The sequence below is a fragment of the Equus przewalskii genome, chromosome 23 (assembly GCF_037783145.1).
Source record: "Equus przewalskii isolate Varuska chromosome 23, EquPr2, whole genome shotgun sequence".
Lineage (NCBI taxonomy): Eukaryota > Metazoa > Chordata > Mammalia > Perissodactyla > Equidae > Equus > Equus przewalskii.
In genome coordinates, this window is record NC_091853.1 from 7,087,008 (window position 1) to 7,106,014 (window position 19,007).

At 39.6% G+C, this 19,007-nt stretch overlaps 1 protein-coding gene across 32 annotated transcripts in view; it reads left to right on the top strand.

Annotated features, from left to right (window-relative positions):
* The window catches only part of DNM3 (dynamin 3), a 565,868-nt gene that overhangs the window by 289,260 nt on the left and 257,601 nt on the right, over nt 1–19,007 (top strand). For all 32 annotated transcript variants that reach the window (XR_011532051.1, XR_011532053.1, XR_011532052.1 and 29 more), the window contains one exon: nt 15,714–15,827. Coding sequence is in view for 27 of the 32 variants with exons in the window: in XM_070591081.1 (XP_070447182.1) it covers nt 15,714–15,827 (114 nt within the window). In the remaining 5 variants the exon portion in view is untranslated. The remainder of the gene's footprint in view (nt 1–15,713; nt 15,828–19,007) is intronic.

Genomic DNA, 19,007 nt, shown 5'->3' on the forward strand with positions numbered 1-19,007 from the left:
GGGCCAAAATTTCTAGGAACTTCTTTAAAACAGATTCTCCATTTGATATATGTTTTCTTCATTAGACAATTCTTTTTTTTCCTCCATTTGTTTAAATTGAAATGACATTGGTTTATAACATTTTATAAATGTCAGGAGTACATCATTGTATTTTGACTTGTGTATGTGCTACGTTGTGTTCACCACCAGAAGTCTAGTTTCCATCCATCACCATACAAATGTGCCCGTTTGCCCCTTTTGCCCACCTCCCTTCCCCCTCCGGTAACCACTAATCTGTTCTCTTTATCTGTGTATTTGTTTGTTGTTTTTTTAACTTTCGCATATGAGTGATATCATACGGTTTTTGTCTTTTTCCATCTGACTTATTTTGCTTAGCATAATACCCTGAAGGTCCATCCGTGTTGTCACGAATGGCAATATTTCATCTCTTTTATGGCTAAGTAGTATTCCATTGTGTGTGTGTATATGTATATATATACCACATCTTCTTTATGCATTCATCTGTTGATGGGCACTTAGGTTGTTTCCATGTCTTGGCTATTGTAAGTAAGGCTGCATTCATTGGCCAATTCTTAATTTTTTTTTGTTTTGAACTTTTGGAAGAATTTTTCTGAGCATCTAGATGATGTTGTGAAGGTATTGATTCATTGTATGAAATCAGAATTGCATGAGGGACTTCAACTCTGTCACCCGCCCATTCCAATCTGGCTGCTTCCCCTCTTCATCAAGCCACAGAAACAATGCTTGGTAAGATTGCCCGGCCAGCATGTATGGGTGTAGCAAAAGTGGTGGTTCCGATATTGAATGCTTTCATACCAGTAGTAACTGACTGCTCCCCCAAGTGCCTGCCTATTATCTGAGACGCTGGGCCCTCTCTCTCAGAATCCTTCCAACTTTCCCTTTATCCAGAAAATAAAGGCAGAGGTCTGGAACAGAGGGGGCCTCCAGTGTCCTGCTCTGGCACCGTGGCCCCAGCACCCCTTCAGATTGGTCAGGTGGATGCCATACTGGTTGTTAAATACTCTGAATATTATCTCTTCAATAACCTCCATGTTACCCAAACTAGTGAATAGTTTTTCACTTTGAATCTTACTTTCCCTCACAATGGCCTTTGATTTTTTCAGTCCTTTTGCTGTATTAAAGCATTCTCTTCCTCTGACTTCTGTGGACATATTCTGTTTGTTCTCCCACCCTTCTAACCACCCCTCTGTCTCCTTTTTAGGTTCATCCTCTCCACCCAGCCATTGTATGTTGGCTTTCCTCAAGGCTCAGTCTGATATCCTCTTCTCTTTGCACTCAAATTCTTACTTTATGTCATTTTTTCATACCTGTGGGTTGAATCACACCCGTAATCAACAATTCACAAATCTGTATATCTGATTGGGATTTCTCTATAGCTAATGATTTATTTCACGTGTTCTTGACATGACCAGACTGAACTCATGACTTATGCCCTCCCTGTGTACATAGTTCTTCTCACTCTCTGTGAATGTGCCTCCACAGTCTGTCCGCTTTCAGAAACTTAAACCTTGAGAGTCATCCTTAATGCCTCATTCCTTCTCATCTTCCATCTCCAATTTATCATTGACAGGTTAGTTTTTCTTCCTAAATACTCCTCAAACCTGTTTACTTCTCTTAAGTCCATTTCCCCGACTCTTGTCAAAGTTATCCTTGTCTACACTTAGAATTCTATCTCATCTCCCTGCATCCTTTCTCCTGTCTCTAATCTCTTCACCAAAACAGAGCTAGAAGGAAACTTTCCATGATGCAAATCTGATGTTGCTGCCCTGCTTTGAACACTTTGAAGGCTTCCCGTTCCTCTCAGGATAAAGATGAAATTTCTTGACATAAATCGCAGGGCCAAGCATGATTTGCTTCCTCTCCAGGCTTGTCTTGCATAAGACTCGCTCCTGCTTACTGTGTGATGGCCACCCCATCTCCTACTCGCACCCTATAGCCTTCAGATTGTAATGCAAGTGCTAACATCTTCAAGCACACTTCTTATACCTGGCGCAGGCTCCAGAGCTCTCTTACCATACTGACCCACTCCTTGGCAGCACCAACTACAGCTTTAGTTTTACATTTATCTGTGTGAGTCTTTGCTTAATGCCTGTTCCTCCATTTGTCTAAAAGCTCTGTGAAGTTCAGGGACTATGCTTGTTTTTTTGTTTCTTTTTATTTTTTTGGTTTATCTTTGCATTTTCAATGTGCTGTCTGATACATGTAAGATACTAATTTTCTATTAAATGGACTAATAAGTGTTTACTAAGGTGCTTTTTTTTCTTAAGGAAGTTCTCTGAATTATTTTTAGTGAACTATCCAAATTCTACTCAGACCTTGCTAATTATGAGTTATCTTTTCCTTTGTGTGTGTGTATTTTTGTCCTTGAATGTGAGAAATAGATGACGGGCTTAGTTCTCATTCTGTTTTGTATCATTTGGAATCTCTTCCACATGGAGGGCTCCCATTAACTTCAAAGGAAGCTCTGCACATGGAAAAGATACATAGGAAAAAAGTGGAAAAAGTCGAGTCCTGATTTTCATCATGGTTAATGGCCTGGATCTTGTAGAGGTTTAGGTGAGTACACTCTGAGAATAAACAGCTCACTCTTAGTGAACTCTTCAGAAATAGCTGTGCATGTGGCAGAAATAATGTATAAACAGGCAGTTGGGAAAATTCTGGGAAACAATGAGAAGGGAAGAAATTCTTTAGGAGTAATTTTGAGAATCAAGATAATATAATAGTCTCGTGAACTACAGAGGCATGAAAAATGCACTCATTATGTGAGCATGGGCTAATGGTCTGGAAGTGAGACTCAGTGGGGAGAGGTTTCAGGTGTTTTTATGGGGCAGAATGAATGGAGGACGATGGAGTCACCATAGAAATAGTATTTAGAGATTTGGGCAGTCCAGAAAAAAAGTAGAAAGGGCTCCTCAGGTTACCTGGTGAGGTTATTTTATGAAACAATAGCTTAGAGTTCTAGTTAACTTACAAAATTTTATTTACATGGTTATGATTTAAACTTACACCAGTGTTTTTAGGTAAAGGTTGGATTTTACAGAGAAACCAGAAGGTTGTTATCTTTTTGGCAGCTGTATCTTCAAATAAAAAGGGGATTTGATATGAATATTAAATGTCAGTTCCTGATTTTCGATCAGTTTTTATTGCATGCTGTTAATATGTTTTCAGTCAATCAAATCAGTTCCTTATTTAAAATAGTTAGGCTTCTTTCATCATGGTGATTTCCCAAGTGATATTCCAGAATTCTTTCTTTTTATGTTGTGCTGTAGAGTTATTTCACTACCGGTTCTTTGTAATCTGCCTCAGTTTTGCAGCATGCTGTGTTCATTACACATTAAAGGGAATCTCAAGAAATTGCCTGTTTTAAGCAAGCAATAATGTGATGGCAACTTGCATTTTTAATAGCTTGAATATTGTAGGAAAATATGGAAAGTACAGGAGAATTGAAGGAGGAAATAAATATAACTTTGTATCTTGCCAATAATTTTCAATCATAGTTAACATTTTGGTGTATATTACAGTCTCTTTTCTATCCTAACATTAACAAATATAACTGAAATAATACCATATGTAATAATACTAATAGGTACTGGTCTAAGCCCTTTTTGTATGTGGGAGGCCGCCACAGCATGGCTTGATGAGCAGTGCATAGGCCCATACCTGGGATCCAAACCTGTGAACCCTGGGTCACCAAAGCAGAGTGCATGAACTTAACCACTATGCCACTGGGCCAGCCCCTCCCGTGCCCATTTTTTGATCAGGTTGTTTGTTGTTTTGTTGTTAAGTTGTACGAGTTCTTTATATATTTTGGCATTTAAACCCTTTTCAGGTCTATGATTTGCAAATATCATCTCCCATTTGGTGGGTTGTCTTTTCATTTTGTTCATAGTTTCCTTTACCTTGCACAAGCTTTTAGTGTGATGTAGTTCCATTTGTTTATTTTTTCTTTTGTTTCCCTTGCCTGAGTAGACATGGTATTTGAAAAGATACTGCTAAGACTGATTTCAAAGAGCATACTGCCTATATTTTCTTCTAAGAATTTTATGGTTTCAGATCTTAAATTCAAGTCTTTAATCCATTTTGAGTTAATTTTTGTATATTGTGTACATTCTTTACATTTATTAACTCATAATCCTCATAACAACTCTATGTTATTATCTCATGTTACATATGAGGAAATAGAGGCAAAGAGACTCACCCAGTGTCACCCACCTCGCAAGTGCTGGCATTAGGAGGCGCTCTCAGACAGTCTGGTTCTAGATCCTAGCCAGAATTAGCACTCTCTCACAAAAATGTTTTCTCGCATCATGTATTGGGTGTTTTTGCTGAGCTTAATTCAATATCAGAGGATTATATCATGATCTGTTAACCAGTTTCTGGTTAGGCAAATAGGTTGTTTCTAGTTGCTTGCCACTAGAAACAATACTTTGGCCAACATCCTTGCATGTGTTGTGGGTTGAAGGCTGGGCTCTGATGTCAGACCACTGGAGAGATTTTCTTTCATTCGAGTGCTAAGAGGCCGAGTCCTCTGAGCGTGCCCTGCAGAGTGCAGTAAAATGGCCAGTGGTGCCTCCGCTCCTGTGGGGAAGGCTCTGGGTTACCAGCTTGGACTTGGCAGTGAAGCAGGAACATGATGGCAGTTTCCTCATCCGCTACGTAAGGAAAATACTACCTCCCTCAAAGGATTATTATGTGGATTAAAGGAAATAATACACATGGAACTCTTAGCACAATGCTTGGCTCAGAGTAGCGTTTAGTAGATGTTAGCTGTTCTTGTTATCTTTGAATTCTTAGAAATGGAGTCAAATTGTATTCTTAACCTGACCTATTTTAAAATCTTACAGAACTCTGTGCTCTGATTTCCTAGAAAGTTAAAACCATGAAAGGAACATCTAAACAAGTAAATGTCACGTAGCCAATTTATTCATAGTAGTATTTTGTAGTCTTGAAAACAAAACAAACAATATTTCATTATTTTGTGTTTTAATTTGATTATTCTTTAAATTCCTTTAGATATACTTCATGTTGTTTGCTTGTTTTCATAGCTTTTTTATCCCAATCATAAGATTAGTTCATCAGATGTGAAAATCTATTTTTTACGTTGTCAGCCCACTGATAAGGCGCACCTGGCCATAGCCATGGTGGCCCTCCTTTGGGATCATAGCAGCAGGGCGGCTGGCACAGTGCTGAGCCCACCATAGGCTTTCAGTAAATACTGTTTGACTGACTTATCAAGTATCGCAGGTGAGAAACACCTTTGAACACTTACCTGAATTAAAGTTATCCCTCAAAACTGCAGGCGTGAACCCCTTCCTTCCTGTTAGAGCGTGTGCTCTCTGTGGGCAGGCTAGGTCCCAAGATGTATAGGGGAGAGAACGGCCCTGGACTACCCTTCCCTATTTATCCTCCTAGATCCACCAATCTGAGGAGTCGCTTTACTCCTCCGGGTGGAATGAGTAAGGAAACTACAGGAATGCCTCTCCATCCCTCGCCCCTTGGCAATATTCCCCAGCCCTCCTCCACCTTTTATTCCATTGGGTTTAATGGTTAAGCCAGTGGTTAACCAGGGGTGTGACTAGCCCCCTTTGGAGGAAGAGATCAACAGTCTGTGAGTCCTCCTCCTACCTTCTTTTTTTTTTTTTTCCAGGTGATTAATGCCCTTTTTTTTTAATTGCAGTAACATTGGTTTATAACATTATATAGATTTCGGGCATACATCGTTATGTTTTGATTTATGTGTAGATGACATCATGTTCACTACCCAAAGACTAATTACAATCCATCACATATACCTAATCATCCCTTTTGCCTTCCTCCCTCTCCGCTTCACCCCGTAACCATCAATCCAATCTCTCTCTCCATGTGTTTGTTTGTCATTGTTTTTATCTTCTATTTATGAGTGAGATCATAGGGTATTTGACTTTATCCCTCTGACTTATTTTACTTAGCATACTACCCTCAAGGTTCATCCATGTCGTCACAAATGGCCAGATTTCAATCTTTTGTATGGCTGAGTAGTACTCCATTGTGTCTGTATACCACATCTTCTTCATCCATTTGTCCCTTGGTGGGCACCTAGGTTGCTTCCACGTCTTGGCTATTGTGAATAATGCTGCAGTGAATATAGGGGTGCATGTATCTTTACATATTTGTGTCTTCATGTTCTTTGGATAAATACCCAGCAGTGGAATAGCTGGATCATATGGTAGATCAACAGTCTGTGAGTCCTGCACCTACCTTCTTGAAGCCACTCCTTCAAAGATAACATGGCTCTTTGGGCTCCCTTCTGGGACCACTAGTGGACAGAAGGTTCTGAAATGGATCAAAACAGTCCATTAGTAAAATTCACTCCAAGGCCAGTCTGTACCCAAGGTTAAATATTTCATCCTTATTTTGTTTCTTTTTTCAGATTATGTTCAGCCATACTGTTCCCATAGCCTATCAGGGATTCTGCAGTGGTCAAATTATATCATTAATGTGTTCTAGTATATTACACTCTGTACTAAAATCTCAACAAAATAGACATGTCCTCAATGTGAATATGAACCCTCTTCTACTATGAAGTTCTCCGAAGTTAAAGTCCAAATGTTACATTCCCAAAAGAGTTTGCGAATTCAAAGATACTTGCGGAACATCAAAGTCAAGTCCTCCCTTGAGCCTTACTCTCTTGGCCTCAGCCAGAACGGTTCCTTGCCCCGGTGGAGTGGAGGGTCCTTCAGCAGCTGCACCCTGAGCTGCCTCCGCAGGAATGAGTTGTTCTGTCTGGGCTCCTGAAGGTGAAATAGTCTCTAGTGTTCCTTCCTCATAAATAAAGCAAAGAGTGGGACACAAAAGATAATCCCAGCACCAGCTCCACATCAACAAAATTTAGTAAGACACATTGACTCCCTAGTCTTTAAAGCAGTCATGCCAGGCCGCGCTTATGTTCCTAGACCCTTCTCCTAGGTGCAGCCAGTGAACACAGCAGACATTCAGCAGTGTCTGAATGAGAGAGGGTAGGCGGAGAAAACCTTCCTGGGTGTAGCCCTGCCAGGCTGTCAGTTTTTTCTAGCTGTCTGTGAACCTACACATTTATTGGGGGAAATCTCTTCCCAAGAGGTTAATTTTGCCTGTGTTCACTTACCATTAAGGGGGAAAGCCGTCTGTACATATAGTCTTAGAGAGTGCCTGAAACCTTGCTGTCTATTGCGAAGGTCAGGAATTTGCAGTGGTAGTAGCCGAGTCACCAGGCCTTATTTGAGTTACTTTCCTCTTTCATGTAGCATATTCAAAACCTCATCATTTTACATTCCTTTTGCCGTTGTGTCTCCCTTCCTGCCTCTTGTTACGTAATTTCTTGCTCTACGAAGCCTAGGCCTCTTAAGGAGACTTTCTTCCTCCTATATAGTTAGTCCAGAACCAGCTTGAGAACGTGTGCTGGGGTAGGGGGTGACCACTGAGTCTGTAAATAAGCATATGAGTTAAGGCTGTTCTCCAGTTCCCTCCTTGCCCTGGCCCAGGGTGCACGAGGCACTGAGGGCAGCTAACTTAACCCTTCTGCCTCCTGCCTGGGCCTGGACCTAAGAAACTAAAGCTAGAACCTTGAGTGCTCTGTCATGCATGTGGACCTCAGCTGCCTTACGGTTTACGAGTAGTAAATGGAATTCCCCCTTCTGAAGCCTAGCAGCCCATGGAGGGAAAGACTCTTTTCGCTATAGTTCAATCCTTGCCTCAGGCACATCTGTTTAGGAAAATCTCTATCAGTCAATTCAAGGACAAGCCTGCGTCCTGAGGATGCCTGTGCTCACAGAGGTCGGTCAGCTGAGTGACTGGCCCGGCTTGTGTCTTGTGTCTTTGCTGGGCCGATGCTGTTCAGCAGCATTTACCCGTGAGGCCCTGTGGTGTGTGATCTACCTTTATAGAAGCAGCTCCTCATCTACGGATAAAGCCTGTGTGTAAGCGTTGGTAATCTACCAAGATAAAAATATCACACGGTCTCTGGTTTACAACCTCCCCCCAGGCTGCGGCAGTTAAAAGCCAGCTGCAGAGCTGAGAAAAACTTGCATGGTCTACCTTAAGCCAGGCCAGGGTCAAAACACCCTGCTCCCAAATAAAGTTCAAGGCCTGAAGGCTTGGCTACGTTAGAACTTTTCCACATGTACTTTTTTCTCCTCATAATTGTATTCTTTGTGTATTAATTTTATGATCCAGTGTGCCGGCCAGATGTTTAGGACCAAACTTACTCCTAATGTACAAGATTTTGCCAACCCTGAGAGGCCTGCCTTCTTACAGCACAGAGGGAGCCACCAAGAACACACACTCTGATGCAGGCTCGCCACCAAGGGGAGGGGCGGGGCTCTTGCCCTCTCTCCATTTCTGGGCTTGCAGTTGCTTTCAAAGTTTCTGTATTTGGCGAAAGAAGCTTGGGTGATGTTTATGGCAGTAAATTTTAAAAAATGGTTTGTCTCAAGCCTTACAAATAAGAACATGCCCTTTTAGCTCTCAAGATCCCTTCTAGTCCTGTAATTATGGGCTTGCTTGCTCTTGTTTACTTGGGCACTCAAAACAGAATTTGGTATTCAAACACTAAGAGGCTGTCAATGGTTATTATGCTGAATGTTGGTGGACTTATTGTGGTAATTTTAAATTTGAATACAAAATTAGCATTTTATTTGATATCTTTCTCTGTGAAGAAACTCTGCAATCAATTCCATTTGTCTGGACATTCTTTTCAGATTTTATTTTGTCTTTGTCTTCTCATTCTCACTTCCTTTCCTTTGTTTTATTATATTAATTTCCCCTCAGCTAGCATTCTTACTTCTTGTGTTGTGACCATTTTTCCTGAATTCTTGCCTTTTCTCATCTCATTCCACTGTCTTACCTTGTTTTTGTGATTTTTCTGTCCCTCAAAACTCTTTTGTGAAAAAGTACATGAAGAATTATTTTTTCTCTATTCTTATTTTGAGCTGACTTTCATTGGGAAAAAAAAGTCCATTTGTGGCAAATATGCTTCTTCTGTTGGAAAAGAAAGGGCTGGCACAGGACCAGAGTATCTTAAGCTTTTTATGACAGCAACTTACTTGCTGACAGCATCCGGTGCTGAACACGTTTCCATGGAAGCCTGTGAAGGTTGTGAGCCGTGTGCACTCACAACATGGTAGCTGTAATCCTCTTCTTTTTCTCTCCAGCTGAGAAAGCCTGATGCGATGCAAATGACTATAATGTCGTAGAATGTAAAAATCTAATTATTTTGTGTCTATTCTTTGCAAATTTCATTTTAAGTCTTATTAGTAACTCATAATTTCCATATAGCTCAGTTGAATGTATCCACTGGATGAAATGATGTTTAATAAATATGTTTTCTGGCTATCACCTTCAATTCTTCTAGAAATAGTGGTGCATCTTTCAGAGATGGATCCAATGGTGCCAGTAAGATCAGGCAGTTTATTGCCTCACATCATTTGAAATTCCCAAAACTTCTTGTGTGCCTTCCCTTGCAAAGTATCTGCTTTTTTGATCTCATTGGTCTCTCTCGTCCATTCGTCTTTTCATTTTCTCCCTCTCTATTAACCACCTCCTGGCCTCGTTTCTCTGCCTGACTTAGATTGAATCTATTATTACTTGAATTACTATCTTGCCCAAAACCTTTATCATCTTTACACCCATGTGCTTAGATCACTTGGGCCCAGAAATTCAGAACTCTGGATCAATTCCTATTTATCGTCTCTTTTTCTACATCAAGTGTGCAGGGCAGTGTGTAGGGCGCTGCTGGCTACAATAATGCAACTGGGCCAGTGGTATCCCTGCAAGTTTATGGCCTTCATTCTCAACTTTCAACTCTCATTTTTTTTAAAGATCTTATTTGTTTGAGAGTACTTTTAAATTTACAACAAAATTGAGAGGAAGGTACAGAGATTTTTCATGTATTTTCTCCCCCGACACATGCATAACCTTCCCCATTATCAATATCACTCACCAGAATGGTACATTTTTCTTTTTTCTTTTTTTTTTTTTTTTTACCAGGGATGAACCTACATTGACACATCATAATCACCCAAAGTCCATGGTTTGCCTTAGGACTCATTCTTGGTGTTGTACATTCTATGGGTTTGGACAAAAGTATAATGACCTGTGTCCATCATTATAATATCATGCAGAGTATTTTCACTGCCCTAAAGTTCCTCTGTGCTCTGCCTGTTCATCTCTTCCTTCCCCTACCCCGACAGCAACCACTGATCTTTTGACTGTCTTCATGCTTTTGCCTCTGCCAGGATGTCATATATTTAGAATCATACAGTGTGCTGGCTTTTCAGGTTGGCTTCTTTCACTTAGTAATATGCGTTTAAGTTTCCTCCATATCTTTTCATGGCTTGATAGCTCATTTCTTTTTAGCACTGAATAATATTCCACTATCTGGATGTACTATGGTTTATTTATCCATTCGTATACTGAAGGACATCCCAGTTGCTTCCAAGTTTTGACAATTATGAATAAAGCTGCTATAAATATGCATGTGTGTACATAAGTTTTCACCTTCTTTGGGTGAATACCAAGGATTGTGGTTGCTGGATCACGTGGTAAGAGTATGTTTAGCTTTCTAAGAAAGTACCAAACTGTCTTCCAAAGCAGTTGTATCATTTTGCATTCCCTCCAGAAATGTATGAGAGTTCCTGTTGTTCCACATCCTTGTCAGCATTTGGTGTTGTCAGTGTTCTGGATTTTGGCCACTTCAATAGATGTGTAGTGGTATCTCATTGTTGTTTTAATTTGCATTTCTCTGATGACGTATGTTATGGAGCATCTTTTCATATTCTTATTTGCCATTTGTATGTCTTCTTTGGTGAAGCATCTGTTAAAGTCTTTGGCCCTTTTTCTTTTTCAATTTTTCCTTCTTCTCCCCAAACCCCCTGGTACAGAGTTGTGTATTTTAGTTGTGAGCGCCTCTGGTTGTGCTCTGTCGGATGCCGCCTCAGCATGGCCTGATGAGTGGTGCCGTGTCCGTGCCCAGGATCCGAACCAGCAAAACCCTAAGCCACCAAAGCGGAGTGCATGAACTTAACCACTCGGCCACTGGGCTGGCCCCTGGCCCATTTTTTAATCAGGTTGTTTTCTTATTATTGAGTTTTAAGAATTCTCTGTTTATTTTGGACAATAGGCCTTTGTCAAATGTGTCTTTTGCAAATAAGTTCCCCCTCTCTGTGTCATGTTCTCTAGTTCTCTTGATATTGTCTTTCACAGAGCAGAAGTTTTTAATTTTAATTAAGTCTATAATAATAATAATTAATTAAATAATTAATTAAAGTCTATAATATAATAATTAAGTCTATTTAATTAAGCTTATAAACTATTTCTTTCATGGATGGTGTCTTTGGTATTGTGTCTAAAAAGGTGTCACCATACCCAAAGTCATCTAGATTTTCTCCTGTGTTATCTTCTAGGAGTCTTATAGTGTGTTTTGTCAACTATTTTTTACTAATTCTACTTATGTTCACTTTCTCCTTCAATTACAAATTGTCCCAATGCTTCATAGTATCCTCCAGCCTTTTCTCCAAACTTCTCATCCTCACTCTCCTGCAGATCATTTAGTCTCTTCTCTTCTCAAGAGAGATGGAAAGATGAAATATAACTTTCTTAAACTTTCTACTCTCTTCCTCACGGAGGACCTACATCTGTCCTCGGTCTCCCAGCCTCCCCCAGGCTCGCAAGATGAGGCAGCCTTAGTCCTGTTCAGGGACAGCCCCTTACCTGTGCTCTTCATTTCATCTGCTCCCATCTTCTTGGTCCTTGGTCTTTCGTATATCATCAGCCTCTTACTCTGCCAATTATTTCTCCTCAAGCAGTAAATATGCTCAATTCTTTCACATGCTAAAAAAAACAAAATCCCCAAACCAAAAAAACAGCAGCAGCAACAACAGCAACAAAAACACCTCCTTTGACCCTGTGTCTATTCTGGTTTTAACTGTCTTTCATCCTCCTCTGGATAGAGCTCTTTGAAGTCATTGTCTTGGTTTTTTTACTTCCCATTCACTTCTCAACTCGGTGAATTCTGACTTATCCCACCAGTGCACTGCAGCTGGCATTGCTTAAGACACTATCACGTCTGCATTGCACTTCACACATCCCTTTCTGTGCTGAATTTGACACTTCCAACCACATATTCCTTGAAATTCACCTTGCGTTGGCTTCCATGACCTTATTGCTCTTATTTCTCTGACATTCCTTTTCAGACTCTTTTCTGACCACCTCTTGAATGTTGGTATTTCCCCAGGATTCCACCATGAGCCACCGCTATTTCACTCAAAGTTTTAACTGCCGTATATATATATATATATATGCTGATGACTTGCCGTCTGCATCTCCAGTCCTAACATCTCCATTTTGCTTCAGAGGTCAGCTCATTTACATGCTTGTTTCCCACAGGTACCTCAGATTCGACATGGGCTTGGCTGAATTCACCATCAGCTCACCCACTTTACAAAACTTAGTTCTATTCCTCTATTTCTTCTGTGTTGGTAGCCCCAAGAATTTCAGATCATTCTAGAACAGCACAATGTCCAATACAAAAATAATACAAGCCACATATATTATTTAAAATTTTCTAGTAGCCGCGTTAAAAGAATTAAAATGAAGTAGGTGAAATGGATATTAAAAATAGATTTTGTTTATCCAATATATCCAAAATATTGTAATTTCAACTTGTGATAAAGATTGAAGCATGTAACAGGATATTTTACATTATTGTTTTCGTACAAAGTTTTCAGAATCCAGTGTGCATTCTACACATTGCACGTCTGAATTGAAATTAGTCACTGGGGCTCACTGAGCGTGTGTGGCTAATGGCTACTGTACAGTGCAGTTCTGGAGTCTGTACCTTCACCAGTCTCCCTCTCATCCAGTCATAAGTCCTGTTGATTTTATCTCCTAGGTGTTTCTCCAGTAGGTTCATTTATTTTCATCCTTACTACATCATGGCTTTAGTTCACACCTTGGACATTTCTCACTTGGGTTATTGTAGTATCTTACATAACCTAGTGTCTCTGCCCCAGGGAGCATGCAAACCCACTGGAATGCAGGAGGATACAGTAGAACATCTACTTATGTGTATTTTTATCTAGAAAATAAGAAAACAGTTCAGATTTATTAATATTTAATGTAGATATTGATACCATGTCCCTCGTATCTCTAAGTCATTAATAAAGTGATAAATGTAACAAATAAAATAAGATTTCCCCCACAAAATAAAAACATTAAATATTATTAATTTCATCTTCATGTCATACTTTCAAATTTCTCTGTATATTTCTCTATGATGTGCATAATTTATTAATACAATGGTCATATATAATTTAAAAATAAATTTACATATGTCCTTAAAATTTATTTTAGTACTTCCAGGGGAGTGAGATCACTAACATTTGGGGTCTCATTGAACTGGATTCACTCTGACTACCCCACCTGCTTCAACTTCTTCATCTCCACCTCACATTTGCTGTGCTAAGTGGCTCTTTCGTATTTTATTCTTGTTTTGTCCTTCCTCATATAGGTAAACAAACAGATAAACAAACTACTTTCTGACCTGACTAATTCTGTTTCTCTTCCAGGCTCTTCTGAAGTACCATCTCTTTAAGGAAAGCCTATTATAGCTTCCTACGTTGTGATGAGTTCCCCTTCTTTTGCTTGGCATGCATCTCTTACTACACAATTATATTGAAATTATCTCTTTATGGATCTGCCTTCCCTACTAAACTATAAGATTCTTGAGGGCAGAGATTGTGGCATCATAATGCTCTTTTTCGTCTTGATACATAGTAGCTTCTTAAGAAATGTTTGTAATTCATGGCTCTCCTTGATGGAGCCATCCTGTTCTACCAGTGGGTGAAATAGTAGTGATTTGCTTATTGCGGTTTGTGGAGTATCTGGAAGACTTCCTTTTTATCCAACGATACTTGATAAAATGGAATAAGTGTACTTTCATTTAGTACCATGATTGTTATGCTATTTGTAAGTCCTAGTAGGGTGGGTAACAATGTTAGTGTGAAATAATTTAACGAGCTCCTTCTTACTAAAGATTAGGTGAGATTTGCTCTAAGGAGAATGAAGATTCGATTGTATGTGTACAGGCAATCATCATCAAACTTCAGTATGAACAGGAATCACCTTATACAGAAGTTGAATTATAATACTGTACACCTGAAATTTATATAACATTATAAACCAATGTTACCTCAATAATAAAAAGAAGAATCGCCTTGGGAACATGTTAACATCTAGATTCCTGGGTTTCATAGGTACATATTCTGATTCATTTGGACTGGTAAGTGGCCCAAGAATCTGTATTTTTAGAAAGATCCAAATGCTTATAATATAGCTGGTAGAAGCTATACTTTGAGAAGTATTGTTTCCATCTTTCTGAAGTAGAGGGTAAGACGAAAGAGTAATTTTGAACAATAGAGAGAACTGCTTAGTCTGAGTGAGAACTGCTCGGTCTGCCAGTGAGTGGGGTTCTGTACAGGGGTCTGTAAAAGTTGCAGAGCATTATTAGATAGGGGAGAATGGACACTTGGGAGATGCTGAGGCAGGGCATCAAGGGAGGCAGGGACAGAAGTGTATGGAGAGAGGCTTGGGGGATCAGTAATGACAACCATGGCTTATTTCACAGTTTTCCTTAGGATTGACTTTCCTTCTTCAACAAGAAAACTTAATATCAATATTTTTGAAAAATCTGATTATTAGGATTTTCATCTTCCTTTAGGAACTACACTCATTTGTCATTCAATAAGTAAGTTTTTAAATATCTAGGATTTTGAACCATTTAGGTATGGGACTTTTGACACTTACAACAATATCATACAATTCCATGTAGTATTTCATTTCTGCTTCTATGACAATAAAAATTATCTAGCACAGAGGAGATGGTAAAGCATGCCATATGGAAAACAGAATTTAACTTTATAACAACTGTGAGAAAAAATAGATTTTCACTTGAATGCCGTTTATAGATAGTTTCTATCAAATCTATAATCCAAGTTGTTGACATTTTAAAATTTAAAAGCTGTCTAAAGATTTTTATGAAGATGCTGCATATTTTTTAGTATGGCAAATAACAACCAGAAGTAGATGGACAAATATAGATCATTAAAAAACCGAACTTTTAATTTTAGCTATTGTTTCAGCTTTCTCTTTCATTTGGCCTTATTCAGAGCTGTTAACAAGGAATTAATTGGTTGGCTTGAGTTTCTTCTTTTCATCATTTGGTGGCCAGTCTCTGGTGGAAATCTTAATGAGATGCAAACCAGGCAAACTAATGGGCCAGTGGGCTGGAAGGGGAGAAGAGGCTATGGGCACGGAGGGTCTATTGTTCATCCAATCAACTAAATATGTTTTAATTGTAGCAGCACTCTCATAAATAGGTCTGGCACAAGCCTGTTAGTCTGCCTCCTTTCATTCTTGTTTGTTTCAGTTGCTCTGCTTCTGCCATCCATATAAGCCTGCGATTTTGATTTCATTCATTTGATGGGAGAGACTTCCCTCTGGTTATCTGTAGTTTGGGAAGATAAATTATGTTAAATAGCTTAATAGAGGTTGAGCTTTGGGGAAACAATGCTCTTCTTATTGCCATTTGTATCTTGTTTTTAACTTTAGTTGGGCAAGACCGGTGCTGTCCATTGGCTCCTGTGAACTTAACCTCTTTGCTGATCTGTGCTCTCTCGTAGGTGATTCGCAAGGGGTGGCTAACCATCAGCAACATTGGCATCATGAAAGGAGGCTCCAAGGGTTACTGGTTCGTCCTTACTGCTGAAAGCTTGTCCTGGTATAAAGATGATGAGGTAAGCCACAGAGAGTGACAGAATTTTCTTGTTAAAGTGTTTCTAATTTCAAATTAATTGATATTATTGTGGTATACAATTTTGAGGCACCAGTGGTTCTCTTTCAGTAAGGCTTAGCTTGAGATGTTTGTTTGAAGAAGCACTATTTTTTCCTCATAGATTTTTAATTTTACAATATTCCCCTAAAATAATTCCTTTTATTTCTTTGGTGTAGTCACATTTGTTTGCCTGAAAAAAGGGAATTAGGAGTCAGTAGTTAGAAACTTCCTTCTGTGTAATAATGGCAAGGTACTGATACAGTGACAGCTATTTTCGTTAAACAGTGTGTTGAAAGACTCAAGGTAACAGCATTGTAACAACAAAATTAATAGGACTGATCAGAGTTGATAAAGCATTTTGGAATTATTGCTGTGACATCTGTCTCAAATGACAGGCTTTTGAAAATGTCCAAATCACTCGTCTTCAAGTGAGTACCAGATAATTGTTCATATGAATTGTGTTCTTTGAGAATTTGATATCTGTGTAAAAGCATGAATTATGATAATTATGGTGTTCTGGTTCATGTTAGATGTTAATAATTTTTGGTCCTGTGACTTACTACTCATTTAAATCTGATAACTATAAAAGCACAAAAAATCTCCTATCGGTTGTGCAGAGCCCTTAAAGTGCTATAAAGTGATAGTGCTGGCACTGGGAGGGCGTGGATGGAGACTAAACTATATTTTGGAAATTTTGATAGCTCTGCTCTGCCCTGAGCAGTTTTTGGTGCTTATAACGCAGCATGCAAGCATTAGACAAGAATACTCGCTGACAGCAAAACTATGTACAGGTGAGATGGTCTCAAACTTTTTGGCTATAAGGGGCATGCCTTTCAGAGTTAAAAGTCCTTCCAGTCGGTTTTCTATCTTTTGAAAGCTCTACGAGGTGCCTTTGTAGTTGTTGGAGGAGAAGTTTCCCATCTTATATAGTTCTTTCCGTTTCCTAAGCGCTTTGTGCACTATAATGTGTTGAATAAATACCGGCTGATCAGTTGATTGCTACTAAATTTTCTGCAGTAAGGGAAATCAAATCCTTTATAAATGTCCAAAGACAATTTCTATTGAAAGCTTTGTTTAAACTTTTATGTCATTTATTTCACTGACTTCAGTCACACGTGGAATTGCTCGTTGTGAGAGTTTGAGGATTAGCAATGGTTTCTTTCCTGTTCTTGCCTCTTAGATGTCCCTGTGATTCTGTGGAAAGCTCTAGTCTTTAAAGACCACAGCTTCAGGAGCTCTGAGACTCCTCCTTAGATATAAAAATCAGTAAATGGATTCTTTTCTTTTGTGGTCAGTTGCCCTACGAAATGTTCTCTTAGATACATTTTGTTTCCAAGGATTTAGATGATCATTTATGTACATTTCATATCATGTACATATCACTCTTGGGGCCTTTCTCAGTTATTCTAGGGAAAGCAAAAGATTTTGCTGAGGAATCATAATGATAATAGCTAGTGTTCTATATATATTAATTAACTCATGTAATCCACATTATAACCCTAACAATAGGTACTATTATTATCCCCATTTTTCAGATGAGTAAACTTAAAAAAAAAAAAAAATTCTGGGGCTGGCCCCATGGCCGAGTGGTTAAGTTTGCGCGCTCCGCTGCAGGCGGTCCAGTGTTTCGTTGGTTCGAATCCTGGGCGCGGACATGGCACTGCTCATCAAGCCACGCTGAGGCAGCGTCCCACATGCCACAACTAGAAGGACCCACAACAAAGAATATACATCTATGTACTGGGGGGCTTTGGGGAGAAAAAGGAAAAAAATAAAATCTTAAAAAAAAAAAATTCTGAAATGTCATTCCTATAGGGACTCAGTTTCCCTTATTGCAGAACACTTAGTATTGCTGGGGATAACTGACGTCCCAAGGTCACATAGCTAGTTGGTGGCAAAGCAGAAATTCGAACCCTGGCTGTCAGGCTCCAGAGCTTATGCTCTCAACCACAAAAGTAGGCAAGAATCCCAGAGATGCTGGAGTGGTCCAAGTCAACCTCATCCCACAGAGGATTTGTTGAGATGAGTTCCAGGCATCTTCTGGCATTTTCCTGCATGTTAGTATCAGGGGCTTGGAGGAATCTGGGGCAGCTACTGCCATAGGAGTATGACTTTAGGGTTCTCTTGTTTGGCCATGTGGGTACTGAAACAAGCCCTTTGGAAGGCACCTGATGTTCCCTGGAGGGAAGGAAGAAGACTTGAGAGCTTGGGGAGCTCATGGTCACCAGTCATCCCCTCCTCTCCTCTATAAACTCAGGATAACTTTTTATAAAATCTTTGCTGCTGAAGCTCCCTCATGAGCACTTAATTACAACAAATAGGAAATACATGAGTGCAGTTATAATATTAACTGAGTGCCAGAGAACATTGTATTCAAACTACATGTGTGGAGGGTGGTTGGGTATGGAAGAGGATAGGAGTGACCCTTGAAATAAATTGGAGTGATTTAGATGAAGAAAGTTTAGGAAAGATTTGTTTTCTCAGTTTAGACCATTTCAGGAAAGAGAAAATGACAGATACATTTGCTGCTTTATGGAACTAACAAGTGGACTAATAATACATTACCAAATATTAAGTGTTCTAAGAAAATAAAATAGGGCAATGAGCTAGAAAGTAATGGGGAAGGGATTTTTAGATTGGGTGTTTGGGAGGAAGTAACATTGGAGCAGAGACTGGAATGATGGGCGATGGTAGCATATTTTGTCGAAGAACATTCCAGATAGAGGGAACCATAGTATTACCACCCCCATGGTGGGAGCCAGCAGAGCACCTGTGGCTGGAATGTTGGAGCGGTGAGGAGAGAAGTAGGGAATAAAATCAGAAGTACCAGCTGGTGGGGCCTTGTAAGGCACCACCCAATGATTTGGATTTTATTCCAAGGATAATTGAAAACCATTGGAATGTTCCAACAGGATGTGACATGATCGGATTTATGTTTTAGAAATATCACTTTGGCTGCTGGGTTGAGCATGATGTGTAGGATGCAGTTTATGTGTGGAAGGCGTAGAGGTGGCAAGAATAGAAGGGAGACCAGCTAGGAGACTGCAGCAGTGGCCCAGGCAAGAGAAGATGGTGACTTGTACTGGGTGGTTGGGGAGGAGCTCAGAGTGAGGGCCACGTACAGCTAGGCTGCAGTCATTAG